General features: G+C 42.8%; 1 protein-coding gene across 5 annotated transcripts in view; it reads right to left on the bottom strand.

The window, feature by feature from the left end:
• Window positions 1-16,077, bottom strand: part of slc24a2 (solute carrier family 24 member 2) — a 397,942-nt gene extending 381,865 nt beyond the window's left edge. For 2 of the 5 annotated variants that reach the window (XM_072516938.1, XM_072516939.1), the window contains exons 1-2: window positions 15,522-16,074; window positions 12,854-13,982 (exon numbers count right to left, since the gene is read on the bottom strand). In XM_072516938.1, the coding sequence (XP_072373039.1) occupies window positions 12,854-13,795 (942 nt within the window). In that variant the 5' untranslated portion in view covers window positions 13,796-13,982; window positions 15,522-16,074. Of the gene's footprint in view, window positions 1-12,853; window positions 13,983-14,188; window positions 14,318-15,521 lie in introns of those variants that run through there. The other 3 variants (XM_072516936.1, XM_072516940.1, XM_072516937.1) reach the window with 3 other exon arrangements.
• Window positions 16,078-18,779: the final 2,702 nt, after the last annotated feature.

The following is an 18,779-nucleotide window of genomic DNA, read 5'->3' as shown; positions in this document are numbered from 1 at the left end:
TATATCTTGGGTGTCAGGCGCAACTTTTATGGCGAGTCTTAGTCCATATCCTAGAACTGGATGTAGGCCAGTCAGCAAAATAAATTTGGATATAGGGTAAATGATTCTTTGGGTGTGAATCCAGTGTAGGGCACACCAATTCTGGGTGCGAGATGCTGCATCTAAAATCAGCCCTGGCAGTACAACCACCGCCATATTGGTCCCCAGTGTTCAAATGTACCTGGCATTTGCCTGAAATCAGTATTGGACCAATTTAAGTAATTTCCTGCATCTGCTTCAGGACCCTTCTGCAAAATATGTAAAAAAACTGGGTGGACTATTCCCACAGAACCCCAGACTAGTTACCCCACCCCACCCACTCCCCACACTAATTCCCACTGCAGGCTCCGGCCAGCCTGCATTTGACATGCCCTGCATTTTCCTCTGCCCACTTCCTAGGATTCATTACCAATGCAGCTGGCCGTCTGCTCTGAAGGAAAACATTCCAATCACAGTCACCATCCCATCATTCAGTCCCCTGTCCCCCAAGATCAAGTCCAGGCTCACTCTCCAACAAGACCACAGTCCCAACCCTATTCGTTGGTTTCCTTTTGTCCCCGGACACCCAGTCCAGTCACCATCTTTCCTCCCTTCCTCATTCTAATTCTCTGACCACCACCACCCGACTGACCAAGGCCTCAATCTACAGAACTGCCTAGATGACCAGCTGCTAGAGAGAATTCCATTTTACATTTCAATTTGCCTTTGTATTGTATAGTTTGGTCTTGTGTAATCTCCAACATTAATATGGCTTCGGTTTCAAGCATTGATTTCTGTGAGGCACAAGTTTTGCAGCCTCTTTCTCTAATCTTTTGTGCAGTTTTGAGAGATTAGCATACTTCTCTTTTCTCGAGAATATGACCAGTTCATTTAGATGGTGATACATATGGTTGAGCATTGTATTAAACACTGTTGGAGGGAAACTGTAAAGCTCTGCACTGAACCAGATTAGATAACAGGTCTGTGTCAAATGAAGCAGATGAAAAGGGAGTACTTCGTCCGGCAGTTTAGGGAACTAATAGCCTCTGCCTGCACACATTACTCCCTGGGCTGATTCCTCCAAAATCCTCTTCACTTGCCTCCCAAAGTCCAGCCTTCACAAATACTACTTTATCCAACACTGCCAGCGAACATTCACCCATCTATGTCCACTTAGCTCGATTGACTGTTGGTCCCCAAATGGTGCATTCAAAATCTTCATTTACATGTCCCTCCATGCCTTGCCTCTCTCAGTTTTGAGACCACCAATTCTAGTCTTTTGTGCATCCAACCTACCCTTCACTCCATCCGATACAGCTTTCAACCTCTCAACGTTAACCCTCCCTGCTCAGTTTTTCTACCCTTTTCTAAAGCCTTTTATACACACTTGTGAGCAGCTATCGTTCTCCCATGTTACTCAGTATTGGTTCCTCCTTTGCTGAGACAATGGCTCAGTGAAATGCATGTTCTTGGTAATACTTACAGCAATAAGTTTCATGCATTTCTATTTGTCCCTGATGAAAAACATCTAGCAGCAAGTTTTGGAACTCAAACTAAACCAACACATTATGTAACCAAAGTCACATCTAAAATGATTAGCCAAGGTCAATCACAAATGGCATCTCGGAAACTGTAAATAGTTTTTAATCCCACTTAATCCTACCCCAAATATTAAATACAATGATAAGATCTAGTCTTTCCCCGGTTTTAAAACGCACATAAGATTAAAAATACGTAAAATATTCATGTTGCAATTGCTATGAAGCTTGTGTGTTTGTTTGAACTGCTACTTTGGCTTTTCTTGATAAATGGTAAAAAGAACATATCTGTTAATTGGATGAGAGATTTTAATTATTTACAGTTACAGTAAAACCTCACATAAATAGCATGCAACATGACTGGAAAGACATAGGGAAGGTAGCCTCCAATGTTCAAGTGACTGACCATGCGACAGCTTAGAAGGAAGATTATGCTCTGGGTTTGTGCGCTTGGCGAACAGGACATGTTATGGATGAAAGTGCGACTTCCATCTACTCACTGTCTCACCAGTTGAGGATTACAGCTATCTTGCAGGAACTTTACTGTCCCACTTACTTGGATCACGTACATTTAAATTGGCTTACCTCGATGCTAATTGGCATATGGGAATGCACATTATACTATGGCACTAGATTATTGTAATGTTTCAAAATTTTTTTTTTTTAAAAAACCTTAAACGCAAGACTTCAGAGATCGGTTTAACCTGCTGGCTGAGAACCATATTCTTTGGGGGGGGGGGGGGGGCCTGCAAAATGGATGGCAATAGTTCAGCTGCCCACTGTATACTCTACCCAATTTACTTTTATATTGAAGTCAACAACCAAGAACAGCACCATAAAAGATCCAATTTTGTATTGGGAGTTGTCACAGTAATACATGTTGCCACAGTAACATCTCAAAAAACACAGGATAATGGCTTTAACGTTTATTTCTCAATGCACGAATGGGTTAACGGTAATTATTTTAAGATTGAAATATCAATCACATAATTTGAAGCAAAAAATATGTCCTGAGGGGTTGGTACTTCTGATTTCTTCCAAATTCACATTGTGGCCAACATTGAATGTGACAAGATGTAATTAAAAATTAGCCCTTTTGAATCAGTTTAGGCCGAGGCAAAGAGGTGGGTTCCAACGCCATCTACCCTGTATACCGATGAACCCCATAAGGAACAGATTCTTGCCCCAATTGCGACAGGCCTGGTTAGGCCAGGATACAACATTTCAACTAATGGAGGAAAGATATAAATATTCCATGCAGTTATATCATTGGTACAAAGGACGAGTCAAAACCATGAAAATTGTGCATCCTCAAGAATGTACAAGTAGGAGGAGTTTTAGGGTGCAATTTATTACAGATTAACTTAAGCAGCTAGATAACTAAGGTAGGAGATAGGTAAAGGTCCAAGAGATTAGCTGAAATATTAGGACAATGCTAGGCTGATGGTGAAGTTATAAAATTATTAGTTTATGGACTTGGCATTGAGTAGAAGCAAAGTAAGTCTTTGTGATAAATACAGAAGTTATTAAAATTGGTAATTTTAGTAAAGGGGAAGTCAGAATGGATTCATTCAATTTTGCTGAATAAATAATAAATTCTAGATATTTTGCAAGGTTAAAAGATGGATGGACTTACTGAAATGGAGGAGAGATATTTTTACCTACAGGAAATCGAAGGCAAGAGCTACAGTAAACAGTGGGGTCGTCAGAAATAACACGTGCATGTAGAGAAACATAAGAATTAGATGAGTCAACACATTCAGTTCCTGTACATAGCTTAGTTAGCAGTTATGCAGCAACACAGACAAAAGTGGTTATCTCTAAACTCGACTATTCCAATGCTTCCTGGCCAGCCTCCTATCTTTTACCCTCTACCAGCTTGAACTCATCTTAACCCAGATCTATTTGCCCATCATCCCTGGCTCACTATGGCTGCCAGTTCATCCTTGTTTTCACCTTACTCCATGACCTTACCACGCATTTTATTGCCAACTCACTCCAGCCTTACAACACTTGGAAATCTCTGTGCTCTTTTGGTAGCCATGCACATTGAAGTGAAGTGATATTTTTGACAAGTTTTTGGTCACCTGTGTTAACATCTTAACTGGCTCAGTGTCAAATTATGTTGGATAAGCTCCTTGGAGGCCTTAGAACCGTTACCATATTAAAGTTCGTTGATAAATGAAATTGCTGGAAAGATATGCCAAGCCTTTTATATTACACTCAGAATATTTTGCAAGAATACCAATTGGAGAAGTGCCCGACAAGTAGACGCTGGTTAACAAATAGACTCGGATTGGTTGAGATGTTGCCATGGAGAATGCACCAGATGACCGAGTTAACTGCCAAGCATTGCTTGAAACATAAACCAGGCAGTTGGACCTTGGATTAGTCAAAGCATTGCCCTGAGGAATGAGTCAACGTAAACCAGGCAGTTGGACCTTGATTAGTCAAAGCATTGCCCTGAGCAATGAGTCAACGAATGGCTGTCATTTATTTTGGTTAGCTGAAACACCTGCAATGCGTGTACATGCTCTTTCTGTCTGCAAAGAACAGGGTCCTGTGCATCAAGTATCATAGAATCTACAGTGCAGAAGGAGGCCATTCGGCCCAGAGTCTGCACCAGCTCTTGGAAAGAGCACCCCACTTTAAGTCCATACCTCCACCCTATCCCCGTAACGCCACCTAACCTAACCTTTTTGGACACAAAGGGCAATTTAGCATGGTCAATCCACCGAACCTGCACATCTTTGGACTGTGGGAGGATAGCGGAGCAACTGGAGGAAACCCACGCAGACACGGGGAGAATATGCAGACTCCGTACAGACCATGACCAGAGCCGGTAATCAAACCTACCACCCCGGAACGGTGTAGCAGCAGTGCTAACCACTGTGCTATGTCCTGATCCTAATTTCATTCACTGGCCGGGAAGTAGCTGCCAGTATATGCAAATGCACCACACTTGAGCCCAACTGGTAATCTTAAATTGGTTGTCAGTGTAGTTCTTAGCATGCTGACGTTTAGCAAATGTTGTCCAATCGCAGAGTCACATCTAATGTTGGACACGGTTTTGCACACACAGGCTGCTTGTGCATGGTCTGTCCTTGCCCATCACGAACAGTAGTTGGGATATGCTGTTTGATAGGATATGACCCACCAGACTTTGGGACGTATAGCCCACAAACCTACCAGCACACTAGCACTGAAATTTATATACATTACTGTACTCAATTGTGAGATAGGCAAAGGTTGTCTTTTTGGCTTGATGGTAGCATCCTGCTAATGGTGAATACCACTCGTATCGCTCCTGCATTGTAGCAGTGCAAAACAGATAGCTTCACCAGTTGGCTCAAATTTTGAGATACCTTGCCATTCTGGGGTAGTCCGAGGTGATGGTCTTCGGCCCATTCTAGTTTGTACGATATACAACGCAAGATGATCTCTTCAGGGTAGCTGTTATAATGCAGATGCCTTTGATGCATCCTATTTCGGCAAGCGGCATGATGAGCAAATGACTTGGGCCCTATTTACAACGTTGCCAATAAGACCAACCTTACAGCATGTGGAACTGCAAGAATTCAATTGCTTATCAATCAATGACGGTAGTTTTGCAGTCGTCCATGGTAGTGAATCGCCAGCAGATTTCTCAAAGAAAGGGAGTTAATTTAACTGCTCCATTTCAAATGGTGAATTTAAGCACAGGATGGAGCCGATTAAGACATGGAAGGAACTTGAAGCCACATTATCCACATATTGGAAATACGCAAGGGGCAAGTTAGGTGTCATTCCATCCAAGTTTTTTGTGGAACCTGTCATGATATGCAGACACACGCATAATGATATACAGACAAGCAGCTAATGGACACAGAGAATAGGACATGACGAATAGGCAGGCAGGACACTCGGGTGGGATCTGACTATAAAAGACACGAGGCACTCACACTCCACCTCTTTCCACTGATGAACATCTAGAGAGTCAGTCAAGGGTGTTATTACAATCTCACACCTCCACCACGTGGCTAAGAGCTAGTCTGGTTCAGTCAGACAGAGTAACCACACTTAAGTTAGCAGAGAGTCGAACTCACAGAGAACTGTGCTATTAGTTCAATAAACCTGATTGAACTAACTTCAAGGTCTAGAGTATCTTTCTGATCTAAGCTGCATCCAGTTGCAGCCAGTGTACCTAACACGACAGAACCTAATAAAGATATTTGTGAAAAGTGGGCCTAGAGTGAATCCCATTGCAACATATTCTATTTGTGTATCCATGTGGTCATTAAAACTGAATTCAACTGCTCAAGTTGCCAAGCTCATAAGTTCAATGAAACATGATTCACGCAGTGGTGGTAGATCAATAGATCATCATGATACAAATTCTGCAACGCAACTATCTATGGTTTCCTACATTGGTGAATATGCTACTAATATCAAATGAGCACATGGACACAGCATTGCATCAACATGAAAGTCCTGCAGGTCTCTACAAACGTGGAGGAATCCTTCACTGTGTTTAGAGAACTTGTAACAATTTGCTCAACTATTTGGCCAATTCATGCTGTTCAGAACTGATCATAGATAAGATAGGACCTGAAAGGGACACTTGCGTGCATCTTGGGAAGTCCTTACATGTGCGGATGCAGCAAGCCACGAGGATGCACCCCGTTACATAGAATTTACAGTGCAGAAGGAGGCCATTCAGCCTATTGAGTCTGCACCGGCTCTTGGAAAGAGCATCCTACTTCAAGCCCACGCCTCCACCCTATCCCCATAACCCAGTAAGCCCACCTCACCTTTTGGACACCAAGGGCAATTTATCATGGCCAATCCACCAACCTACACATCTTTGGGAGGAAACCAGAGCACCCTGAGGAAACCCACGCAGACACAGGGAGAACGTGCAGACTCCACACAGAAGTTACCAAAGCCGGGAATCGAACCTGGGACCCTGGAGCTGTGAAGCAACTGTGCTAACGTGCTGCCCACTTTCAAAGCTTGTTTTAAATGTGAACTTCAGCTCTCTAATAATGCACTCTCTTTAAAATTGTACAATTTAGTTGATATTGCCTTGGATTATTCATCCGAGAAGCCCAGCAGTGAGGGTGCGGCAAGACAAGGGTCATGGAAACAACCTCCTCCAAGAAGGGATGCTACGTTTAAATTCCTGCTTTATCTCCTCAGAAAACAGGAATAAAGAACAACCAAATGGCAGACGGATATTTGCAGCTATTGTCTGGTCAGATTTGTTTGAGCTAATGTGCAGGGAAATCATGTGACTGTGCATCCACAAGACTCTTCCGGTAGAGAACTAGGAAAGTCCATAGCAGCCTGCCATGTCATTCCGCCTGCCAGTCACATACACATAGGGCATGCATGCTCTCACACATGCATGCTCTCACACAAAGAAGATGCCAACGTAATTTTGGACTCGGATCTGCAATGTTAGGAGAAATTGATATCATGGGGATAAAAGCCGCTGAGCATCAGGGGGAAGCAAGCTTGTCAGACACGTCACTTTTTTCACCTGACACGGATGCCATGCTACAACTCATTTAAGGATTGTACAGCAGTACCATATCTTCAATGACTGGACCAGGGGCAAGCCAAGTGACATTACAAGCTTTAAATACCACATCCTCTTCAAGAGATGGCTATGGAGCTCGTGGGGCGACACTCCGTTCTTAGCAAGGCCAGAGCAGATTACCACTGACTGAACACTTAAGCCTAGCATCTCACACACCAGACACACGCAATATAGTCTTCTCCCTCCTTAATTCTAAGGTGGTAATGGCCACCAATTCTTAGCTCCAACCTTCTGTTCTGTTTGCCATAGCAACAGTGGCAGAAGAGGAAAAGAGAGAAGGAGAAAAGCATCACAATCCTTATGATTTAGGGGGGGGGGGGGGGAAAAAAAAAAAAAAAAAAAAAAAAAAAAAGAGGGGAAAAACACTCCCAAACCTCCTGTCCAGTTTTATTCAGCCCCAAACCACATCTAACTCACTCTCTTAGACATGGACTTCTTCACGCCACTTAGCCAACTTCGATAGTTAAAGCTGTGAAGGATTAGGTTGTGGCACCTAAGTGCCTCAGGGTATTAGGAATGTCAAGTTTCCTACTGAACATATCCGCTGCAGGCTCAACTACCTTTAAAAGCCGACAACCAGATGTTTCTAGATAACTAACGTAAATGGAAATAGATTTGGAAACTTCTGTCCAGTCCCCACTACTTTATAACAAGGGCATTTGGTCAAATACAATTTGTCCACTATATGCAATGACATGTAAAATCTGGAGGCACTAATAAAAGATAGAATTTGTTCCAGGTAGATGGCAGAGAGACTGCTGAGCAAAAGCTCACAGTTGTATAGTTCAAGGTCGCCAGAGATGTCAGTTAAAATTCACACTGCAGCATCTGCTATAGATAACTGAAACATCAATAAAAACAGGACATCGGTGTAATGGAAAAATAGCCCAATGTTGGTTGACGGTTTATATTTACTGGATAGACTTTCAAATCTGAGCTGTTTGTTACAGCTGGTGGACTGGAGGCACAAATTCAAAGGAATGGTCAGTCTTTAATGGGGAAAATCTCATTAACAGGCATTTAGGTTTTAATGAGAATTCTTACTAAAAACGTGAAATACAGAAATAAGCCTCAAATGTGGTCCTTTTATTACATTTTGTACACTTTAATGAGGTGCAAACTAAATGAGCAAGAACAGCTATTTCTGCCCAAAATTAATGTAGCAAAGAAACGTAGCAACGTTGAATAATTTAAATGGATAATAAATTTATCATTTTCTTTGGCCAATATATGCTAATGCCAGCTTTAAATGGAGGTCTTGAGTGATGTGGAAGCTCTCTCTCGATAGAAGCCACTGTCTGACATTTAAAAACTTACAAACATCTTCTGCACCTCTTCCCCCACCTCTCAGAAAAAATGAGATAATTCCAGGGGCGCCATTTTTCAGGCCTGCTTGACACGCATGCAAATTCCGCTATGGCCGCTAAATCTCATGAAAGGGCCACAGCAAGATATACCAGCAAGACCTCATTGAGATCTTCCCTGCAACCCCCCCCCCCCACCAGTCACATGATCAGGTTCACATCCAGAAAGGGCATGAACTGGATTTCTATTAATTTAAATATAATTAAACAGCTTGATGCCATACCTTCCAGCCCCCATGTTGTTCCCACCCCTGGTGGCGTGACGCCACACCAGCTCAAATCACTACCATGCCAAGGGTGCAGAGGTACATAGGGCTCGAGGCCCTGCACTGCCAGAGCGGTGGCAATAAACATGTCCACCAATTTATTTCTGATGCAGTTAGAAGCTCTGGAAAACCTGGCTGTGTTTCTGGGGAGAAAAAAACACCGATTTTCAGACAGAACCTGACACTCTGCCATTTGTTTGGAACACTCTGCTCTAAGTCTTTGGTTTCAAATATCTGATACTAAGAACAAAGGCAGAGAAGTGATTGGAATCCAAAATTATTCTTAAAAGCGACAATGTTGACCATGCATAGTGGTTCAGTCAGGAATGAGGATATTAGAGAGAGGATAATGCTTCAGGCCGGATCTTTGATAAGAGCTGCCCGTTCTCTTCCCGATTCGGAGCTCCCTACAGCACATAAATAAAAATACATGCCGACACTCAAAACAGTTTCATAGTACTTGGAATGAAATACTCCAAGCACTGGAAATCAGAATTTAAAACAGGAAATTCTGGAAAGATTCAGCAAGTCAGGCAGCATCTGTGGGGAGAGGAGGGAAAACTAACTCTTTCAGGTCAACGACCTTTCATTACAACTAATGAAAGATTATTGACCTAATAGGTTAACTTGGGTTTCCCTCTTCTCAGATGCTATCCTGCGGAGTCTTTCCAGAATTTTCTGTTTATACGTCACATCATTTAACTTGGTAATGCAAGTCTGTTGCTCATGGATGCTCTGACCAGCAAAAAACAGCAAGCAGTCCTTAACTGTACACATCGAAAAAGTACATCAGACAATCTCAAATTTCAAGATGTTGTTGTTATTGGTAAACTCCACCTTCATTCTTGTAGTTTAGTACAAACTGAATGCCTCTGTATGTGCTCCTGCCCTTTCAAATGTACTGTTAACAGCACGTTTTCCTTTGTTTTATTCCCATCCATGTTCAAAATGATGATCCAGATATGTGCAAATAATGATTTAACCCATAGGCCGTCAGTATATTACAAATCTAATGGTCGAAGGGGTAGTATCGGCGGTTTACGGGGCTATTTTGTAAGAGGAGAAGGCACCACTGGAAGGGATCAAAGCAAAGCAGGAGGAAGAGTTGGGAGAGGGTATGGGGGGGGGGGGGGGGGGGGGTTCTGGTGGGAGGTGCTCCAGAGGGTGAACACCTCCACCTCGTGTGCGAGGTTGGGGCTGATACAGCTGAAGGGGAGTGTATAGAGCACAACCTACAAGGGCGAGGATGAGCCTGCTCTTTGAGGGGGTAGAAGATGTGTGTGAGGATGGAAACGGGTGCGGAGGCAGATGTTGTAGCCTTCACCTTGTTGAACGCCCGAAGGTGGATCCTGTTAGGGTGGAGATCAACCTCTCCACCCTGTGCCCTGGCGTGGCGGGGGGACCTGCTGGAATTCTTGATGCTTGAAAAGGTCAAATTTGAACGGAGGGGCAGGGTGGAGGGGTTCTACAATTCATGGGCGTTATTCATTATACACTTTCGAGAATTGGATTACATCGAATATTTAGGTGGGGGGGGGAGCAACTGTGTGTTAATAGTGACTATGGGTGATTCCGGATTCCTTTGTCATTTGTTTATGTTAACATGTGGGCAAATGTTTGGGGGTTTTGTGGAGAATGGGATCGTTGTTATTATTATGGGGATTGACATTGCATTCATTACTGATTATTGTTTATTGTTGGGTGTAAATTTGGAAGAAAATGTAAAGGAGGAGGATGAAAACATTTTAAAAAACAAATCTAATGGTTATGGGAGATGTTCAGTCAACAGTGATAACAAAAAACAGGGCTTATTGAAAAGACAGCAACAAGAAAATGACAGAGAATTTGAAAATGCAATTGTAGATTTGATAGCAATATTAAATCAAATTTTGCTCAGTTACTAAGTTTCAACTAGTAACCTTGAAATTTGTGCTACTCATTTTACGTTTGCTTCAGGGCATTAATCACTGCAGAACCTACAACAACCAGAATCTCTTCATAACAGATGACGGTGCTAAATTATCAGCAGATCTGCAATTCCCCCAGGGGAACATTTTTATAGTTCAGCATAACCTCAGCAATTAGATGTACAAGTTAATTTAAATTGGTCAACATTAAACTCCTAAATATTGCACAAATTTGAGTCCTTGGATTTCTGAAAGTACAAAAAAAAAAAGAGATCATGGATATTTCAACATACAGCTGTGCGAGTAGTCAACAGGAAGCCCTTGAAATATACTAACAGTCAACAGCATCACACACGTCAGTACACTGGGGAAGCTATCAAAATCAAATCCATTTCTCAACTGATTTATTCTTTGACTCTGACCTTGCCCACCTGTATCATTCTCACTGATGCTTCAACCTCCACAAAGTCAGCCCTTCTCAAGGTGCTGCATCAGCATCTAACCAATATAAGTAGCATGCTTTGAATAATACCACCTCACACATGCCATATTCTGATTCAGAAGTGCAGTTTCCTCCAAAACTCTTACTGCAAATGCAGTGATGTTCAAAGCTCAAGGTGATTGCGTTTAGCTTGGTCATCTATATGTTTGTACCACCATCACACCCAATGTCGACTTCATCACTGTGGGAATTACTGGAGCAATACAAAGGGTAAAACTTGAGTGGTGGGCAAGGGCCATATTCATACATGTTATTATATGGTGAGCCCTGTTTGGCTGGGGTTGCCACATAGTTTCCTAATGAAGAAACAGTGCAGCAAGGTTTTTAATAACAGTCATTTGTGAATTGGATAGGTGTGGAAACTTCACCGATGTTTTGAAGCTCTGATATTTTGCAGCAATATGTGGATTCTCTCCCACAATTCTCCAGGTTACCAATCTCACCCACAATGTCCTGGCAAGCAGGGAACAGGTACTTCTATTCAAAGAGGGATAGAAAAATTCAGGGAATCTCCTGCATCTCAAAAGCCAAGACTCTGGAGGAGTGTAGGGATCAGAAGTAGACAAAAACATTAAAATGGTAAAATTAAAATGTTGCTTTAAAAATCCAATGGAAATAGTGATGACATGTATCCTGTTATTCTATGTACAAATCATTCTAACTTGGATCAGGTCTTGCAAGAAAAAGGTTAATATGTCCCGATGAGTCTTGATGCACAACTCCTTCACTATTGAAAGAAAGGAAATTGCTTCCTTTTCTTTTCAAAAAAGTTAACACTTCAATGACAAACTAGAATTACATGCTGAGAGTTATTTTAGAGCTAGAAATTAGAATATTTTGGCCAAGTTAGGATAGACCATCCTCTCTTTAGATACAATACAACAGATTGAAAGTAGAGCTCCCTCTATTCTGTTCTAACAATATACCTTATTACTAGTCTTTGCTGGAAACATAAAAGAGTGTGATTTTTCTGATATTTTTCAAACGGACCAATATTGTGGTCTTCAAAAAGGTCAATTAGTACCATGTAGGAACATCCGTTTTCATTATTCCAATTTTTAAAAAGTAGCTTGAATTCTCAAACAGAACGTGCATCTATTCTAAAATAGACCACTTGGCTAAATTCTAATGGCGGCTATATTTTTAATGACTTGCTAGGAATTGTAGCCAATTATTCAGAGCTCATTTCTATTTTTCAACACCTACCAAGTATAAACAATAACTGGTTAAAACATTACAGCAAGTCCCATGACCTGATAATTTGACAATGTTTTAGTCGTGCTCACTCCTATGGAGACAAATCAATGTGCCCAAATCCAAGCACTGAATTTACAGCTGGACAGATTTTTGTTGTAGGGCCTATGTCGAATGCAGACTTTATCTCGCACTATGGCCAACAATATCATACGTACACCCAAGGATTTAATCAACAAATCCAGTTGACATGAAAATTGCGCTCCATGTATAAAAAAAATTAAACACCAGATAGTACATAATTCCCTCTCAACACAGAGGCTCATTCTCAGTGCAATCCTTTTGCAAAATGCAATAATTCTGAAGTCGAGTCTGGTCATCCTCAAGTCAGTTAGTACAGCCAGCACACGAGACCCATTGGCATTGGGGAGGGCAATTCTTTAACTGCTGTTCTAATCAACTTAAAAATTAAACCGCGTGTACCTTTTCATCGCCGTCTGTCGCTGTTGCCTCCACCACTTTGTTCCTGTTTAATTTCTTTTTCACCCATCGTTCTAGCACAAAGTTGAACTTCATGAAGGTCACATAGCATCCATAGGCGGACAACAAAATTACACTCTCCCACCAAACGATGGTATTATTCCGGAAGAAAATGATGAGCAAAATCAGGTCAATAATATAAAAGGACACATCTCTGAACAGTGGCCACCAGGTGAGGTGCAGGATTTCTTTGGAGAATACAGCACACATCCCAATTACAAAGAGGATGTTGAAGACCGCAGAGCCCACTATGGTCCCAATCCCAACATTGCTGTGAGATATAAAAACTCCTATTAAAGAAGTGAAGAGTTCTGGCGCTGACCCACCAGCAGCCATAAAAGTTGCCCCTGCCACATCATCTGATATCTGCAGCTTGTCAATGATAACTGTCAATGAAGGTACAAAAAATTCATCGCACACTATGGCTAAGGCTATGAACATGTAAATCATGCCTAAAATGTGGACGAGGACCGCTCCTTTCCTTCTTTGCGCCAGTGAGAAGATATCGCGAGGGTAGTCTCCAGACGATGCATTGTTGGTGGAGGAAGTGGCTTTCCGCACATCGTACTTTAAAGCAAAGTCGGATTTGGGGGTATAATTTTGAAGCTTGGAAAATTTCTGCTTTTCCTCGAAGCCCAGCAGAGTTCTGCCTTTAACTTGTGGGGTCTCTCGGTTGGCTGACGTGCAGGCGAAGGCACTGAATAGGAGGGAAAACGCGCAGAGCGCCATCAGACCCAGGGAAAAGCCCACAATCCGCGGTAGCCTCAGCTTCCTCATAATTTGCTGCTTGTGCCTTCGGAAAGCCTGGCCCGCGGTACAAAGTTGCTGCCCCGCGCACAAAACAACCGGCTCCATAACTTGGCGCTTCGAGGTTTTCGAATCCATGACTGGCCTTTATTCTTCACTTGATGGGATGGGCTTTCCCCCCCACCTCTCTTTTTCTCAAAACTTGATTGATGGTGATATATTCTTCATACACTGCTCGTCTTCATGGCGTTGGGCAGAAAACAGACAACTTTTAAAATGCACCTTGTATTCTTTTGCTGGTGGAGCTGGCGTGAGCTTCAATATCCTGTGGAAACAAGGTAACACAATGTAAAAAGCTTATTTATTCAACACCCGTCAGCAAACCTGGAGTTTTAATTCAACATTAAAAAACAGCTGAGAGGCCGGCTAGCTTTAAAAAACATAACACACACACACAAATAGATTTCGACATAATGCTAACATTTAACTTCACCAAAAATACAAAAAGGGTTGTCTCTATTCTACATTTACCAGGAGCTGCAAACGACTGCAGTCTCACTCGCTCGTTGTCCGGGTAAAGTCAGCCTCCCCCTGTGGTGACCAGCCATACAAAAGAGAAAGGGAGGAGACAGGGGAGGGGGGAATAAAAACCACACCGGGCCAAGGTCCTGGCCCTTTAATCACCAGTCCAGTGACCCCTGCTGGTAAATACAGTACCGAGAGGAGACGGTTGAGCGAGATCAGGATCCACTGCAATGGCCTTTATAGGTCAGTCAACTCTTATTGCCCATGGATTTCAGCATGTCCACATGGGGGGGGGGGGGGGGGCAGCTACTGATGGCGAGAAGATCTGCAGCCTGCCAAACGCAAGTTCATTATCCCTTTAGGGAAAGCAGCAACAGACGCAATCACGTCAACTCCGACACATACAACAAAAAACCTGTTGTAACCCTTCATCGGAAATTTCAGCGGGTAAACAGGGACCGAAATGATAAATATAAAAAGCAAAACAACGCAGGTACTGAGATTTGAAACAAAGACAGAATTGGGGGTGGGGTCGCAGCAGGTCTGGTAAGATCGGGGGGGGGGGGGTGGTAAAGAGAAAGGCAGAGTTTATGTTTAAAGTCTGCCTAACTCTTCATCAGGAAATGATAACAGTCGACGGGGAACGCCGCCGTTGCAATATTATTGCGTTTGGCGTTCGGTTCAAATTTGCTTCTAACCATCAGAGGCGAGCCGATTAAAAAGTCTTAAGTTAGGTCACGCCAGAAGGACAGCTCCTTGCCCCGTGTCGTCTTTGACGCAAAGATCAGAAGCGCAGAGGAGGGTCAAATCAAACGGTGAACATCAGAAATGCTGCACTGATTCCCTGCGAGGTGATTATTCAGGCAAACAGTTTGGCGCCGGAGAGCAGAGCCGAGTCCGCAGCCTGAAGGATAAACTGGATAGAAGGGCAATGCTTTCCCCTCCTCCGGGGGAGCAGGTAAAGAACAAACAGTCCAGTAAGGCGCAATGTTTACAAAGCTGAAAATGTACAAGTCACGACATATTGATGTTTTCTGCGGTACTCAGTACATTTTAAAAATAAAACAAAATCTTGCTTGGACTGCCTCATGAGGCACACGTCAGAAGCAACGCTCACCGACTCCTAATGCGAATTGTAACAATATTCTCCGATCTGTAGTTTGGTTGGAGGACGGGCGAGTGAAATCTGGTCGATTCGTTGCATTTCTTTTTTAATGGCAGGAGGTGCAACACACATACACACACATCCCTCCAGCAAGTAATTCGTTCACATGTTGCATGCCGAGTCTGTGCATTTCCAGATACTTTAATCTCATGCAGTTTTTAAAAAAAATCTTACCACGATGTTCAGTAGTAGCAAGCAGACTTCACGGGAGAAGTCCTGTCCTCTCTCCTGCTCTGATGCAAGTGCCGCTGCGGCTGCTCTGTCCAGCCATCAGGCAGAGCTCCGGGAGACTGACTGCAGGCAGCATTCACACACATGCACACTACCAGCCAGCCTCATCCTTCTTCAGCAGCAGGTCTAATTCTCAGGAGAAACAGAGCGCCATAACCTTACCAGAAGACGCTAGTGCACCACGTGAACGCCTTTTAAAATAATCGATATCGTTTTATCTTGATCTTTTTATTACGGGGGATCTGAGGCTAAAGAAAGCATCGGTCGAGCAAGGAAATTTATCCACACGGTTCCTCGGATTAATCTTTTTTTGTGAGCGGTAGTCGTGGTTACGAGGAAGGCGGTATATTTGAATACACCTTAGAGCAATGATATTTAAAAGTGTTAATTCGTGTTTTTTGGGGGGGCGATTGTGACATTGGAGTGAACTGGGAGTGAGTGAGCGGTGTCACAGCAAGATTCACCTGTCACCATTATAACCAAACGGGCTCAGGATCAGCAAAGAGACCCTTCCAAAAGCACACTGGGGTGGAGAAACATTGCGTCAAATACTGAGAGAGCACTGGGGAGAAATGCTTCTCAGTCAGGCGCCTACTATCAATTAGTCCACCTCGGCACAATCCTGTAACAAATAATGTTACTAAAAAGAAATCTGTTGAGGGTGTGATGTGAGCTAAAAGAGCGTTTTTCGTTGAAGTTCACATGTGGTGGTGTAGTTGCGTGCCATCGTTATGTTGCGTTTTGCGCATTCCCACGCTGTTTACGGACTACTAAACAGGTCTGCAGGCAAGATTCAGCATGAGGAAACTGCTTGATTTGCTGACTATACTGCATTAACTGCGATTAGCCGTCTATTATTCCGCAGCGGCAGGAATGCTGCTGATTAGATGAATTGCAAGTCAGCTTGTTTCAATAATAGATAATTGTTCACTTTGAATGCAGGATGAGACGGTCATGGAGGTGGGGGTGAGGGATGCTTTATTTCCACAGCAGCTTTGATCCGGAGCTTTTGTATTTTCATTGCTGTTAGTAGTTTGTTAACTGGCATTTGAAAGCGAAGGAGCGTCCACCAAATTGCACATAGCAAAACCTTTCTGTTCGTGGATGGGAAGAGACAAAGTTCCACATATACGCTACGTACTGGTTGCAAGCTGTTGAGAATGACGGGGCTTTCGATAAACAAAATAAATACTACAGGAGCTGCTTTTTACATATGGGTTAATGTTATTACGGGTATCACGGAATGTGGCATACTTTTAAACTGCACACAAATCAAAGGTATTATATTCATAATGTCTTATCTCTGGGATAACATACCCCTGGGGTCACCATTCCAGCAAATTTGGTGAATCTGCTATTTCTTCAAATTGTCGATAAATATAAGTTTTAAAGAAAAAATATTAATTTTCTGCAATACAGATATTGATTGAATGCGGCTCCAGAAGTTCTTTGCTTGTACAATATTCTGGATAAAATGTTACATTTTCAATGAGGAATCTAATAATTGTCCCACTTGAGGGTTTTTCTAAACCGCATCCCCTTCCATCCATCCTTTCAAAGGCACTCCTTTGTGAGCGTCAACAGGTCATTTGGGTGGCACAGTAGCACATTGGTTAGCACTGTTGCTTCATAGTGCCAGGGTCCCAGGTTCGATTCCCACTTGAGTCACTATCTGTGCAGAGTCTGCACATTCTCCCCGTGTCTGCGTGCGTTTCCTCCGGGTGCTCCGGCTTCCTCCCACAAATCCCGAAAGTCATGCTTGTTAGGTGAATTGGACATTCTGAATTCTCTCTCTGTGTACTGGAACAGGCGCTGGAGTGTGGTGTCTAGGGGATTTTCAGCAACTTGGCAATTATAGGTGGACCAACTGGGGATTTGTTTTGCAATTTTCCTCAATGGGAGTCAAAGAGTGTCAATATGGGGAATAGCAGTGGTGGCAAAACCAGCTCCAGTTGAGGGAGCCGGTTGAAGATGTTACTGTGGAATCCAATGCTAACTGGTGCAGCCCAGTGATGAAAGCAGCATAAACCTGGAATTATCTGTCCTTGTGCCAAAATCCAAATACTTAACATTTTTTTTTCCTCCAGTGAACAACGTAATGATGTGAAAGAATGGGAGAGAATCAGGGTTCAGGCCAGAATAATTAACAATTCGTAAGCCTGATTTGTGACTTGCTGTGTGAGAGATAAAAGAAACATGAAATGAGAAAAGGTGAGTTCAGTGACCATGGTGTTTTCAATAATGGTTTCTAACTCTAACCACTAACCATAAACACTAGTCCAACCGCTAATCCAAATCCCAACCATTGATCACAAATCCCAGATTGTGCAGCTACACTAGTGCAATGAAGAGCTCTGTTGTATGTCACTTGGAACAGAAATAATGTCATTGATCTCAGCCTGGGTCACTGTCCGCGTGGAGTTTGCACATTCTGCCCATGTCTGCATGGGCCTCACCCCCCCCCCCCCCCAACCCAAAGATGTGCAGGGTAGGTGAATTGGCCATGCTAAATTAATTGAAAAAAAAAGAATTGCGTACTCTAAATTTATTTTAAAAAGGGTGCAGAAAATCAAACATGCCATGTGCATCCTTAATCAGAATAGGTCAGAGCGGGGCCATTCTGACTTTGTGTCCTTTCATATTCAAAACATGCATTCCACTGCAATGTGATAGAAATATTTTAAATTATGAAGGATGGTATGAACAGAAGTAGCCTCTATTGGTTGTGCTGCCAAATATGTACAATATAGAAGGTAAGAGATTTTGAACAATGGTCAAGAGAAAAAGCTTTCTATAGAGTCAAGGTAATGTCAGTGGTTGCAGCACAAAGATCTGCAGTGATAAGTGGTCCTCCTGTTCTTAACCAAGGCAGGGCTCAGCTCAGGCATTTGCCACAAATATCAATGCAATAATTAAAGCTGTGAGGTGCCAGGAATCAAGAGCAGTAAATAAAACCTAAATATAAATAAATACCAATATCGTTTATCTTCTTTTATTTCAAAGACTTGTGCTGAATGCGACCCACACTAAATGCCAGGATATTTGATCAGACCTATTGACGTCCTTGTGCTTGTGGCTTCAGTAGGAGTGGGGAAATGGTGCATTACCCTTTGTGGAAAAGGAGATCTGCACAAAATGTCTGGTTCAGCTGATAGGAGGATATCACCAAATTAGTCAGTGCTCTGTTGCAAACCCAATAGG

The sequence above is a fragment of the Scyliorhinus torazame genome, chromosome 9 (assembly GCF_047496885.1).
Source record: "Scyliorhinus torazame isolate Kashiwa2021f chromosome 9, sScyTor2.1, whole genome shotgun sequence".
NCBI lineage: Eukaryota > Metazoa > Chordata > Chondrichthyes > Carcharhiniformes > Scyliorhinidae > Scyliorhinus > Scyliorhinus torazame.
This window is presented reverse-complemented; position numbering and strand designations above follow the sequence as displayed.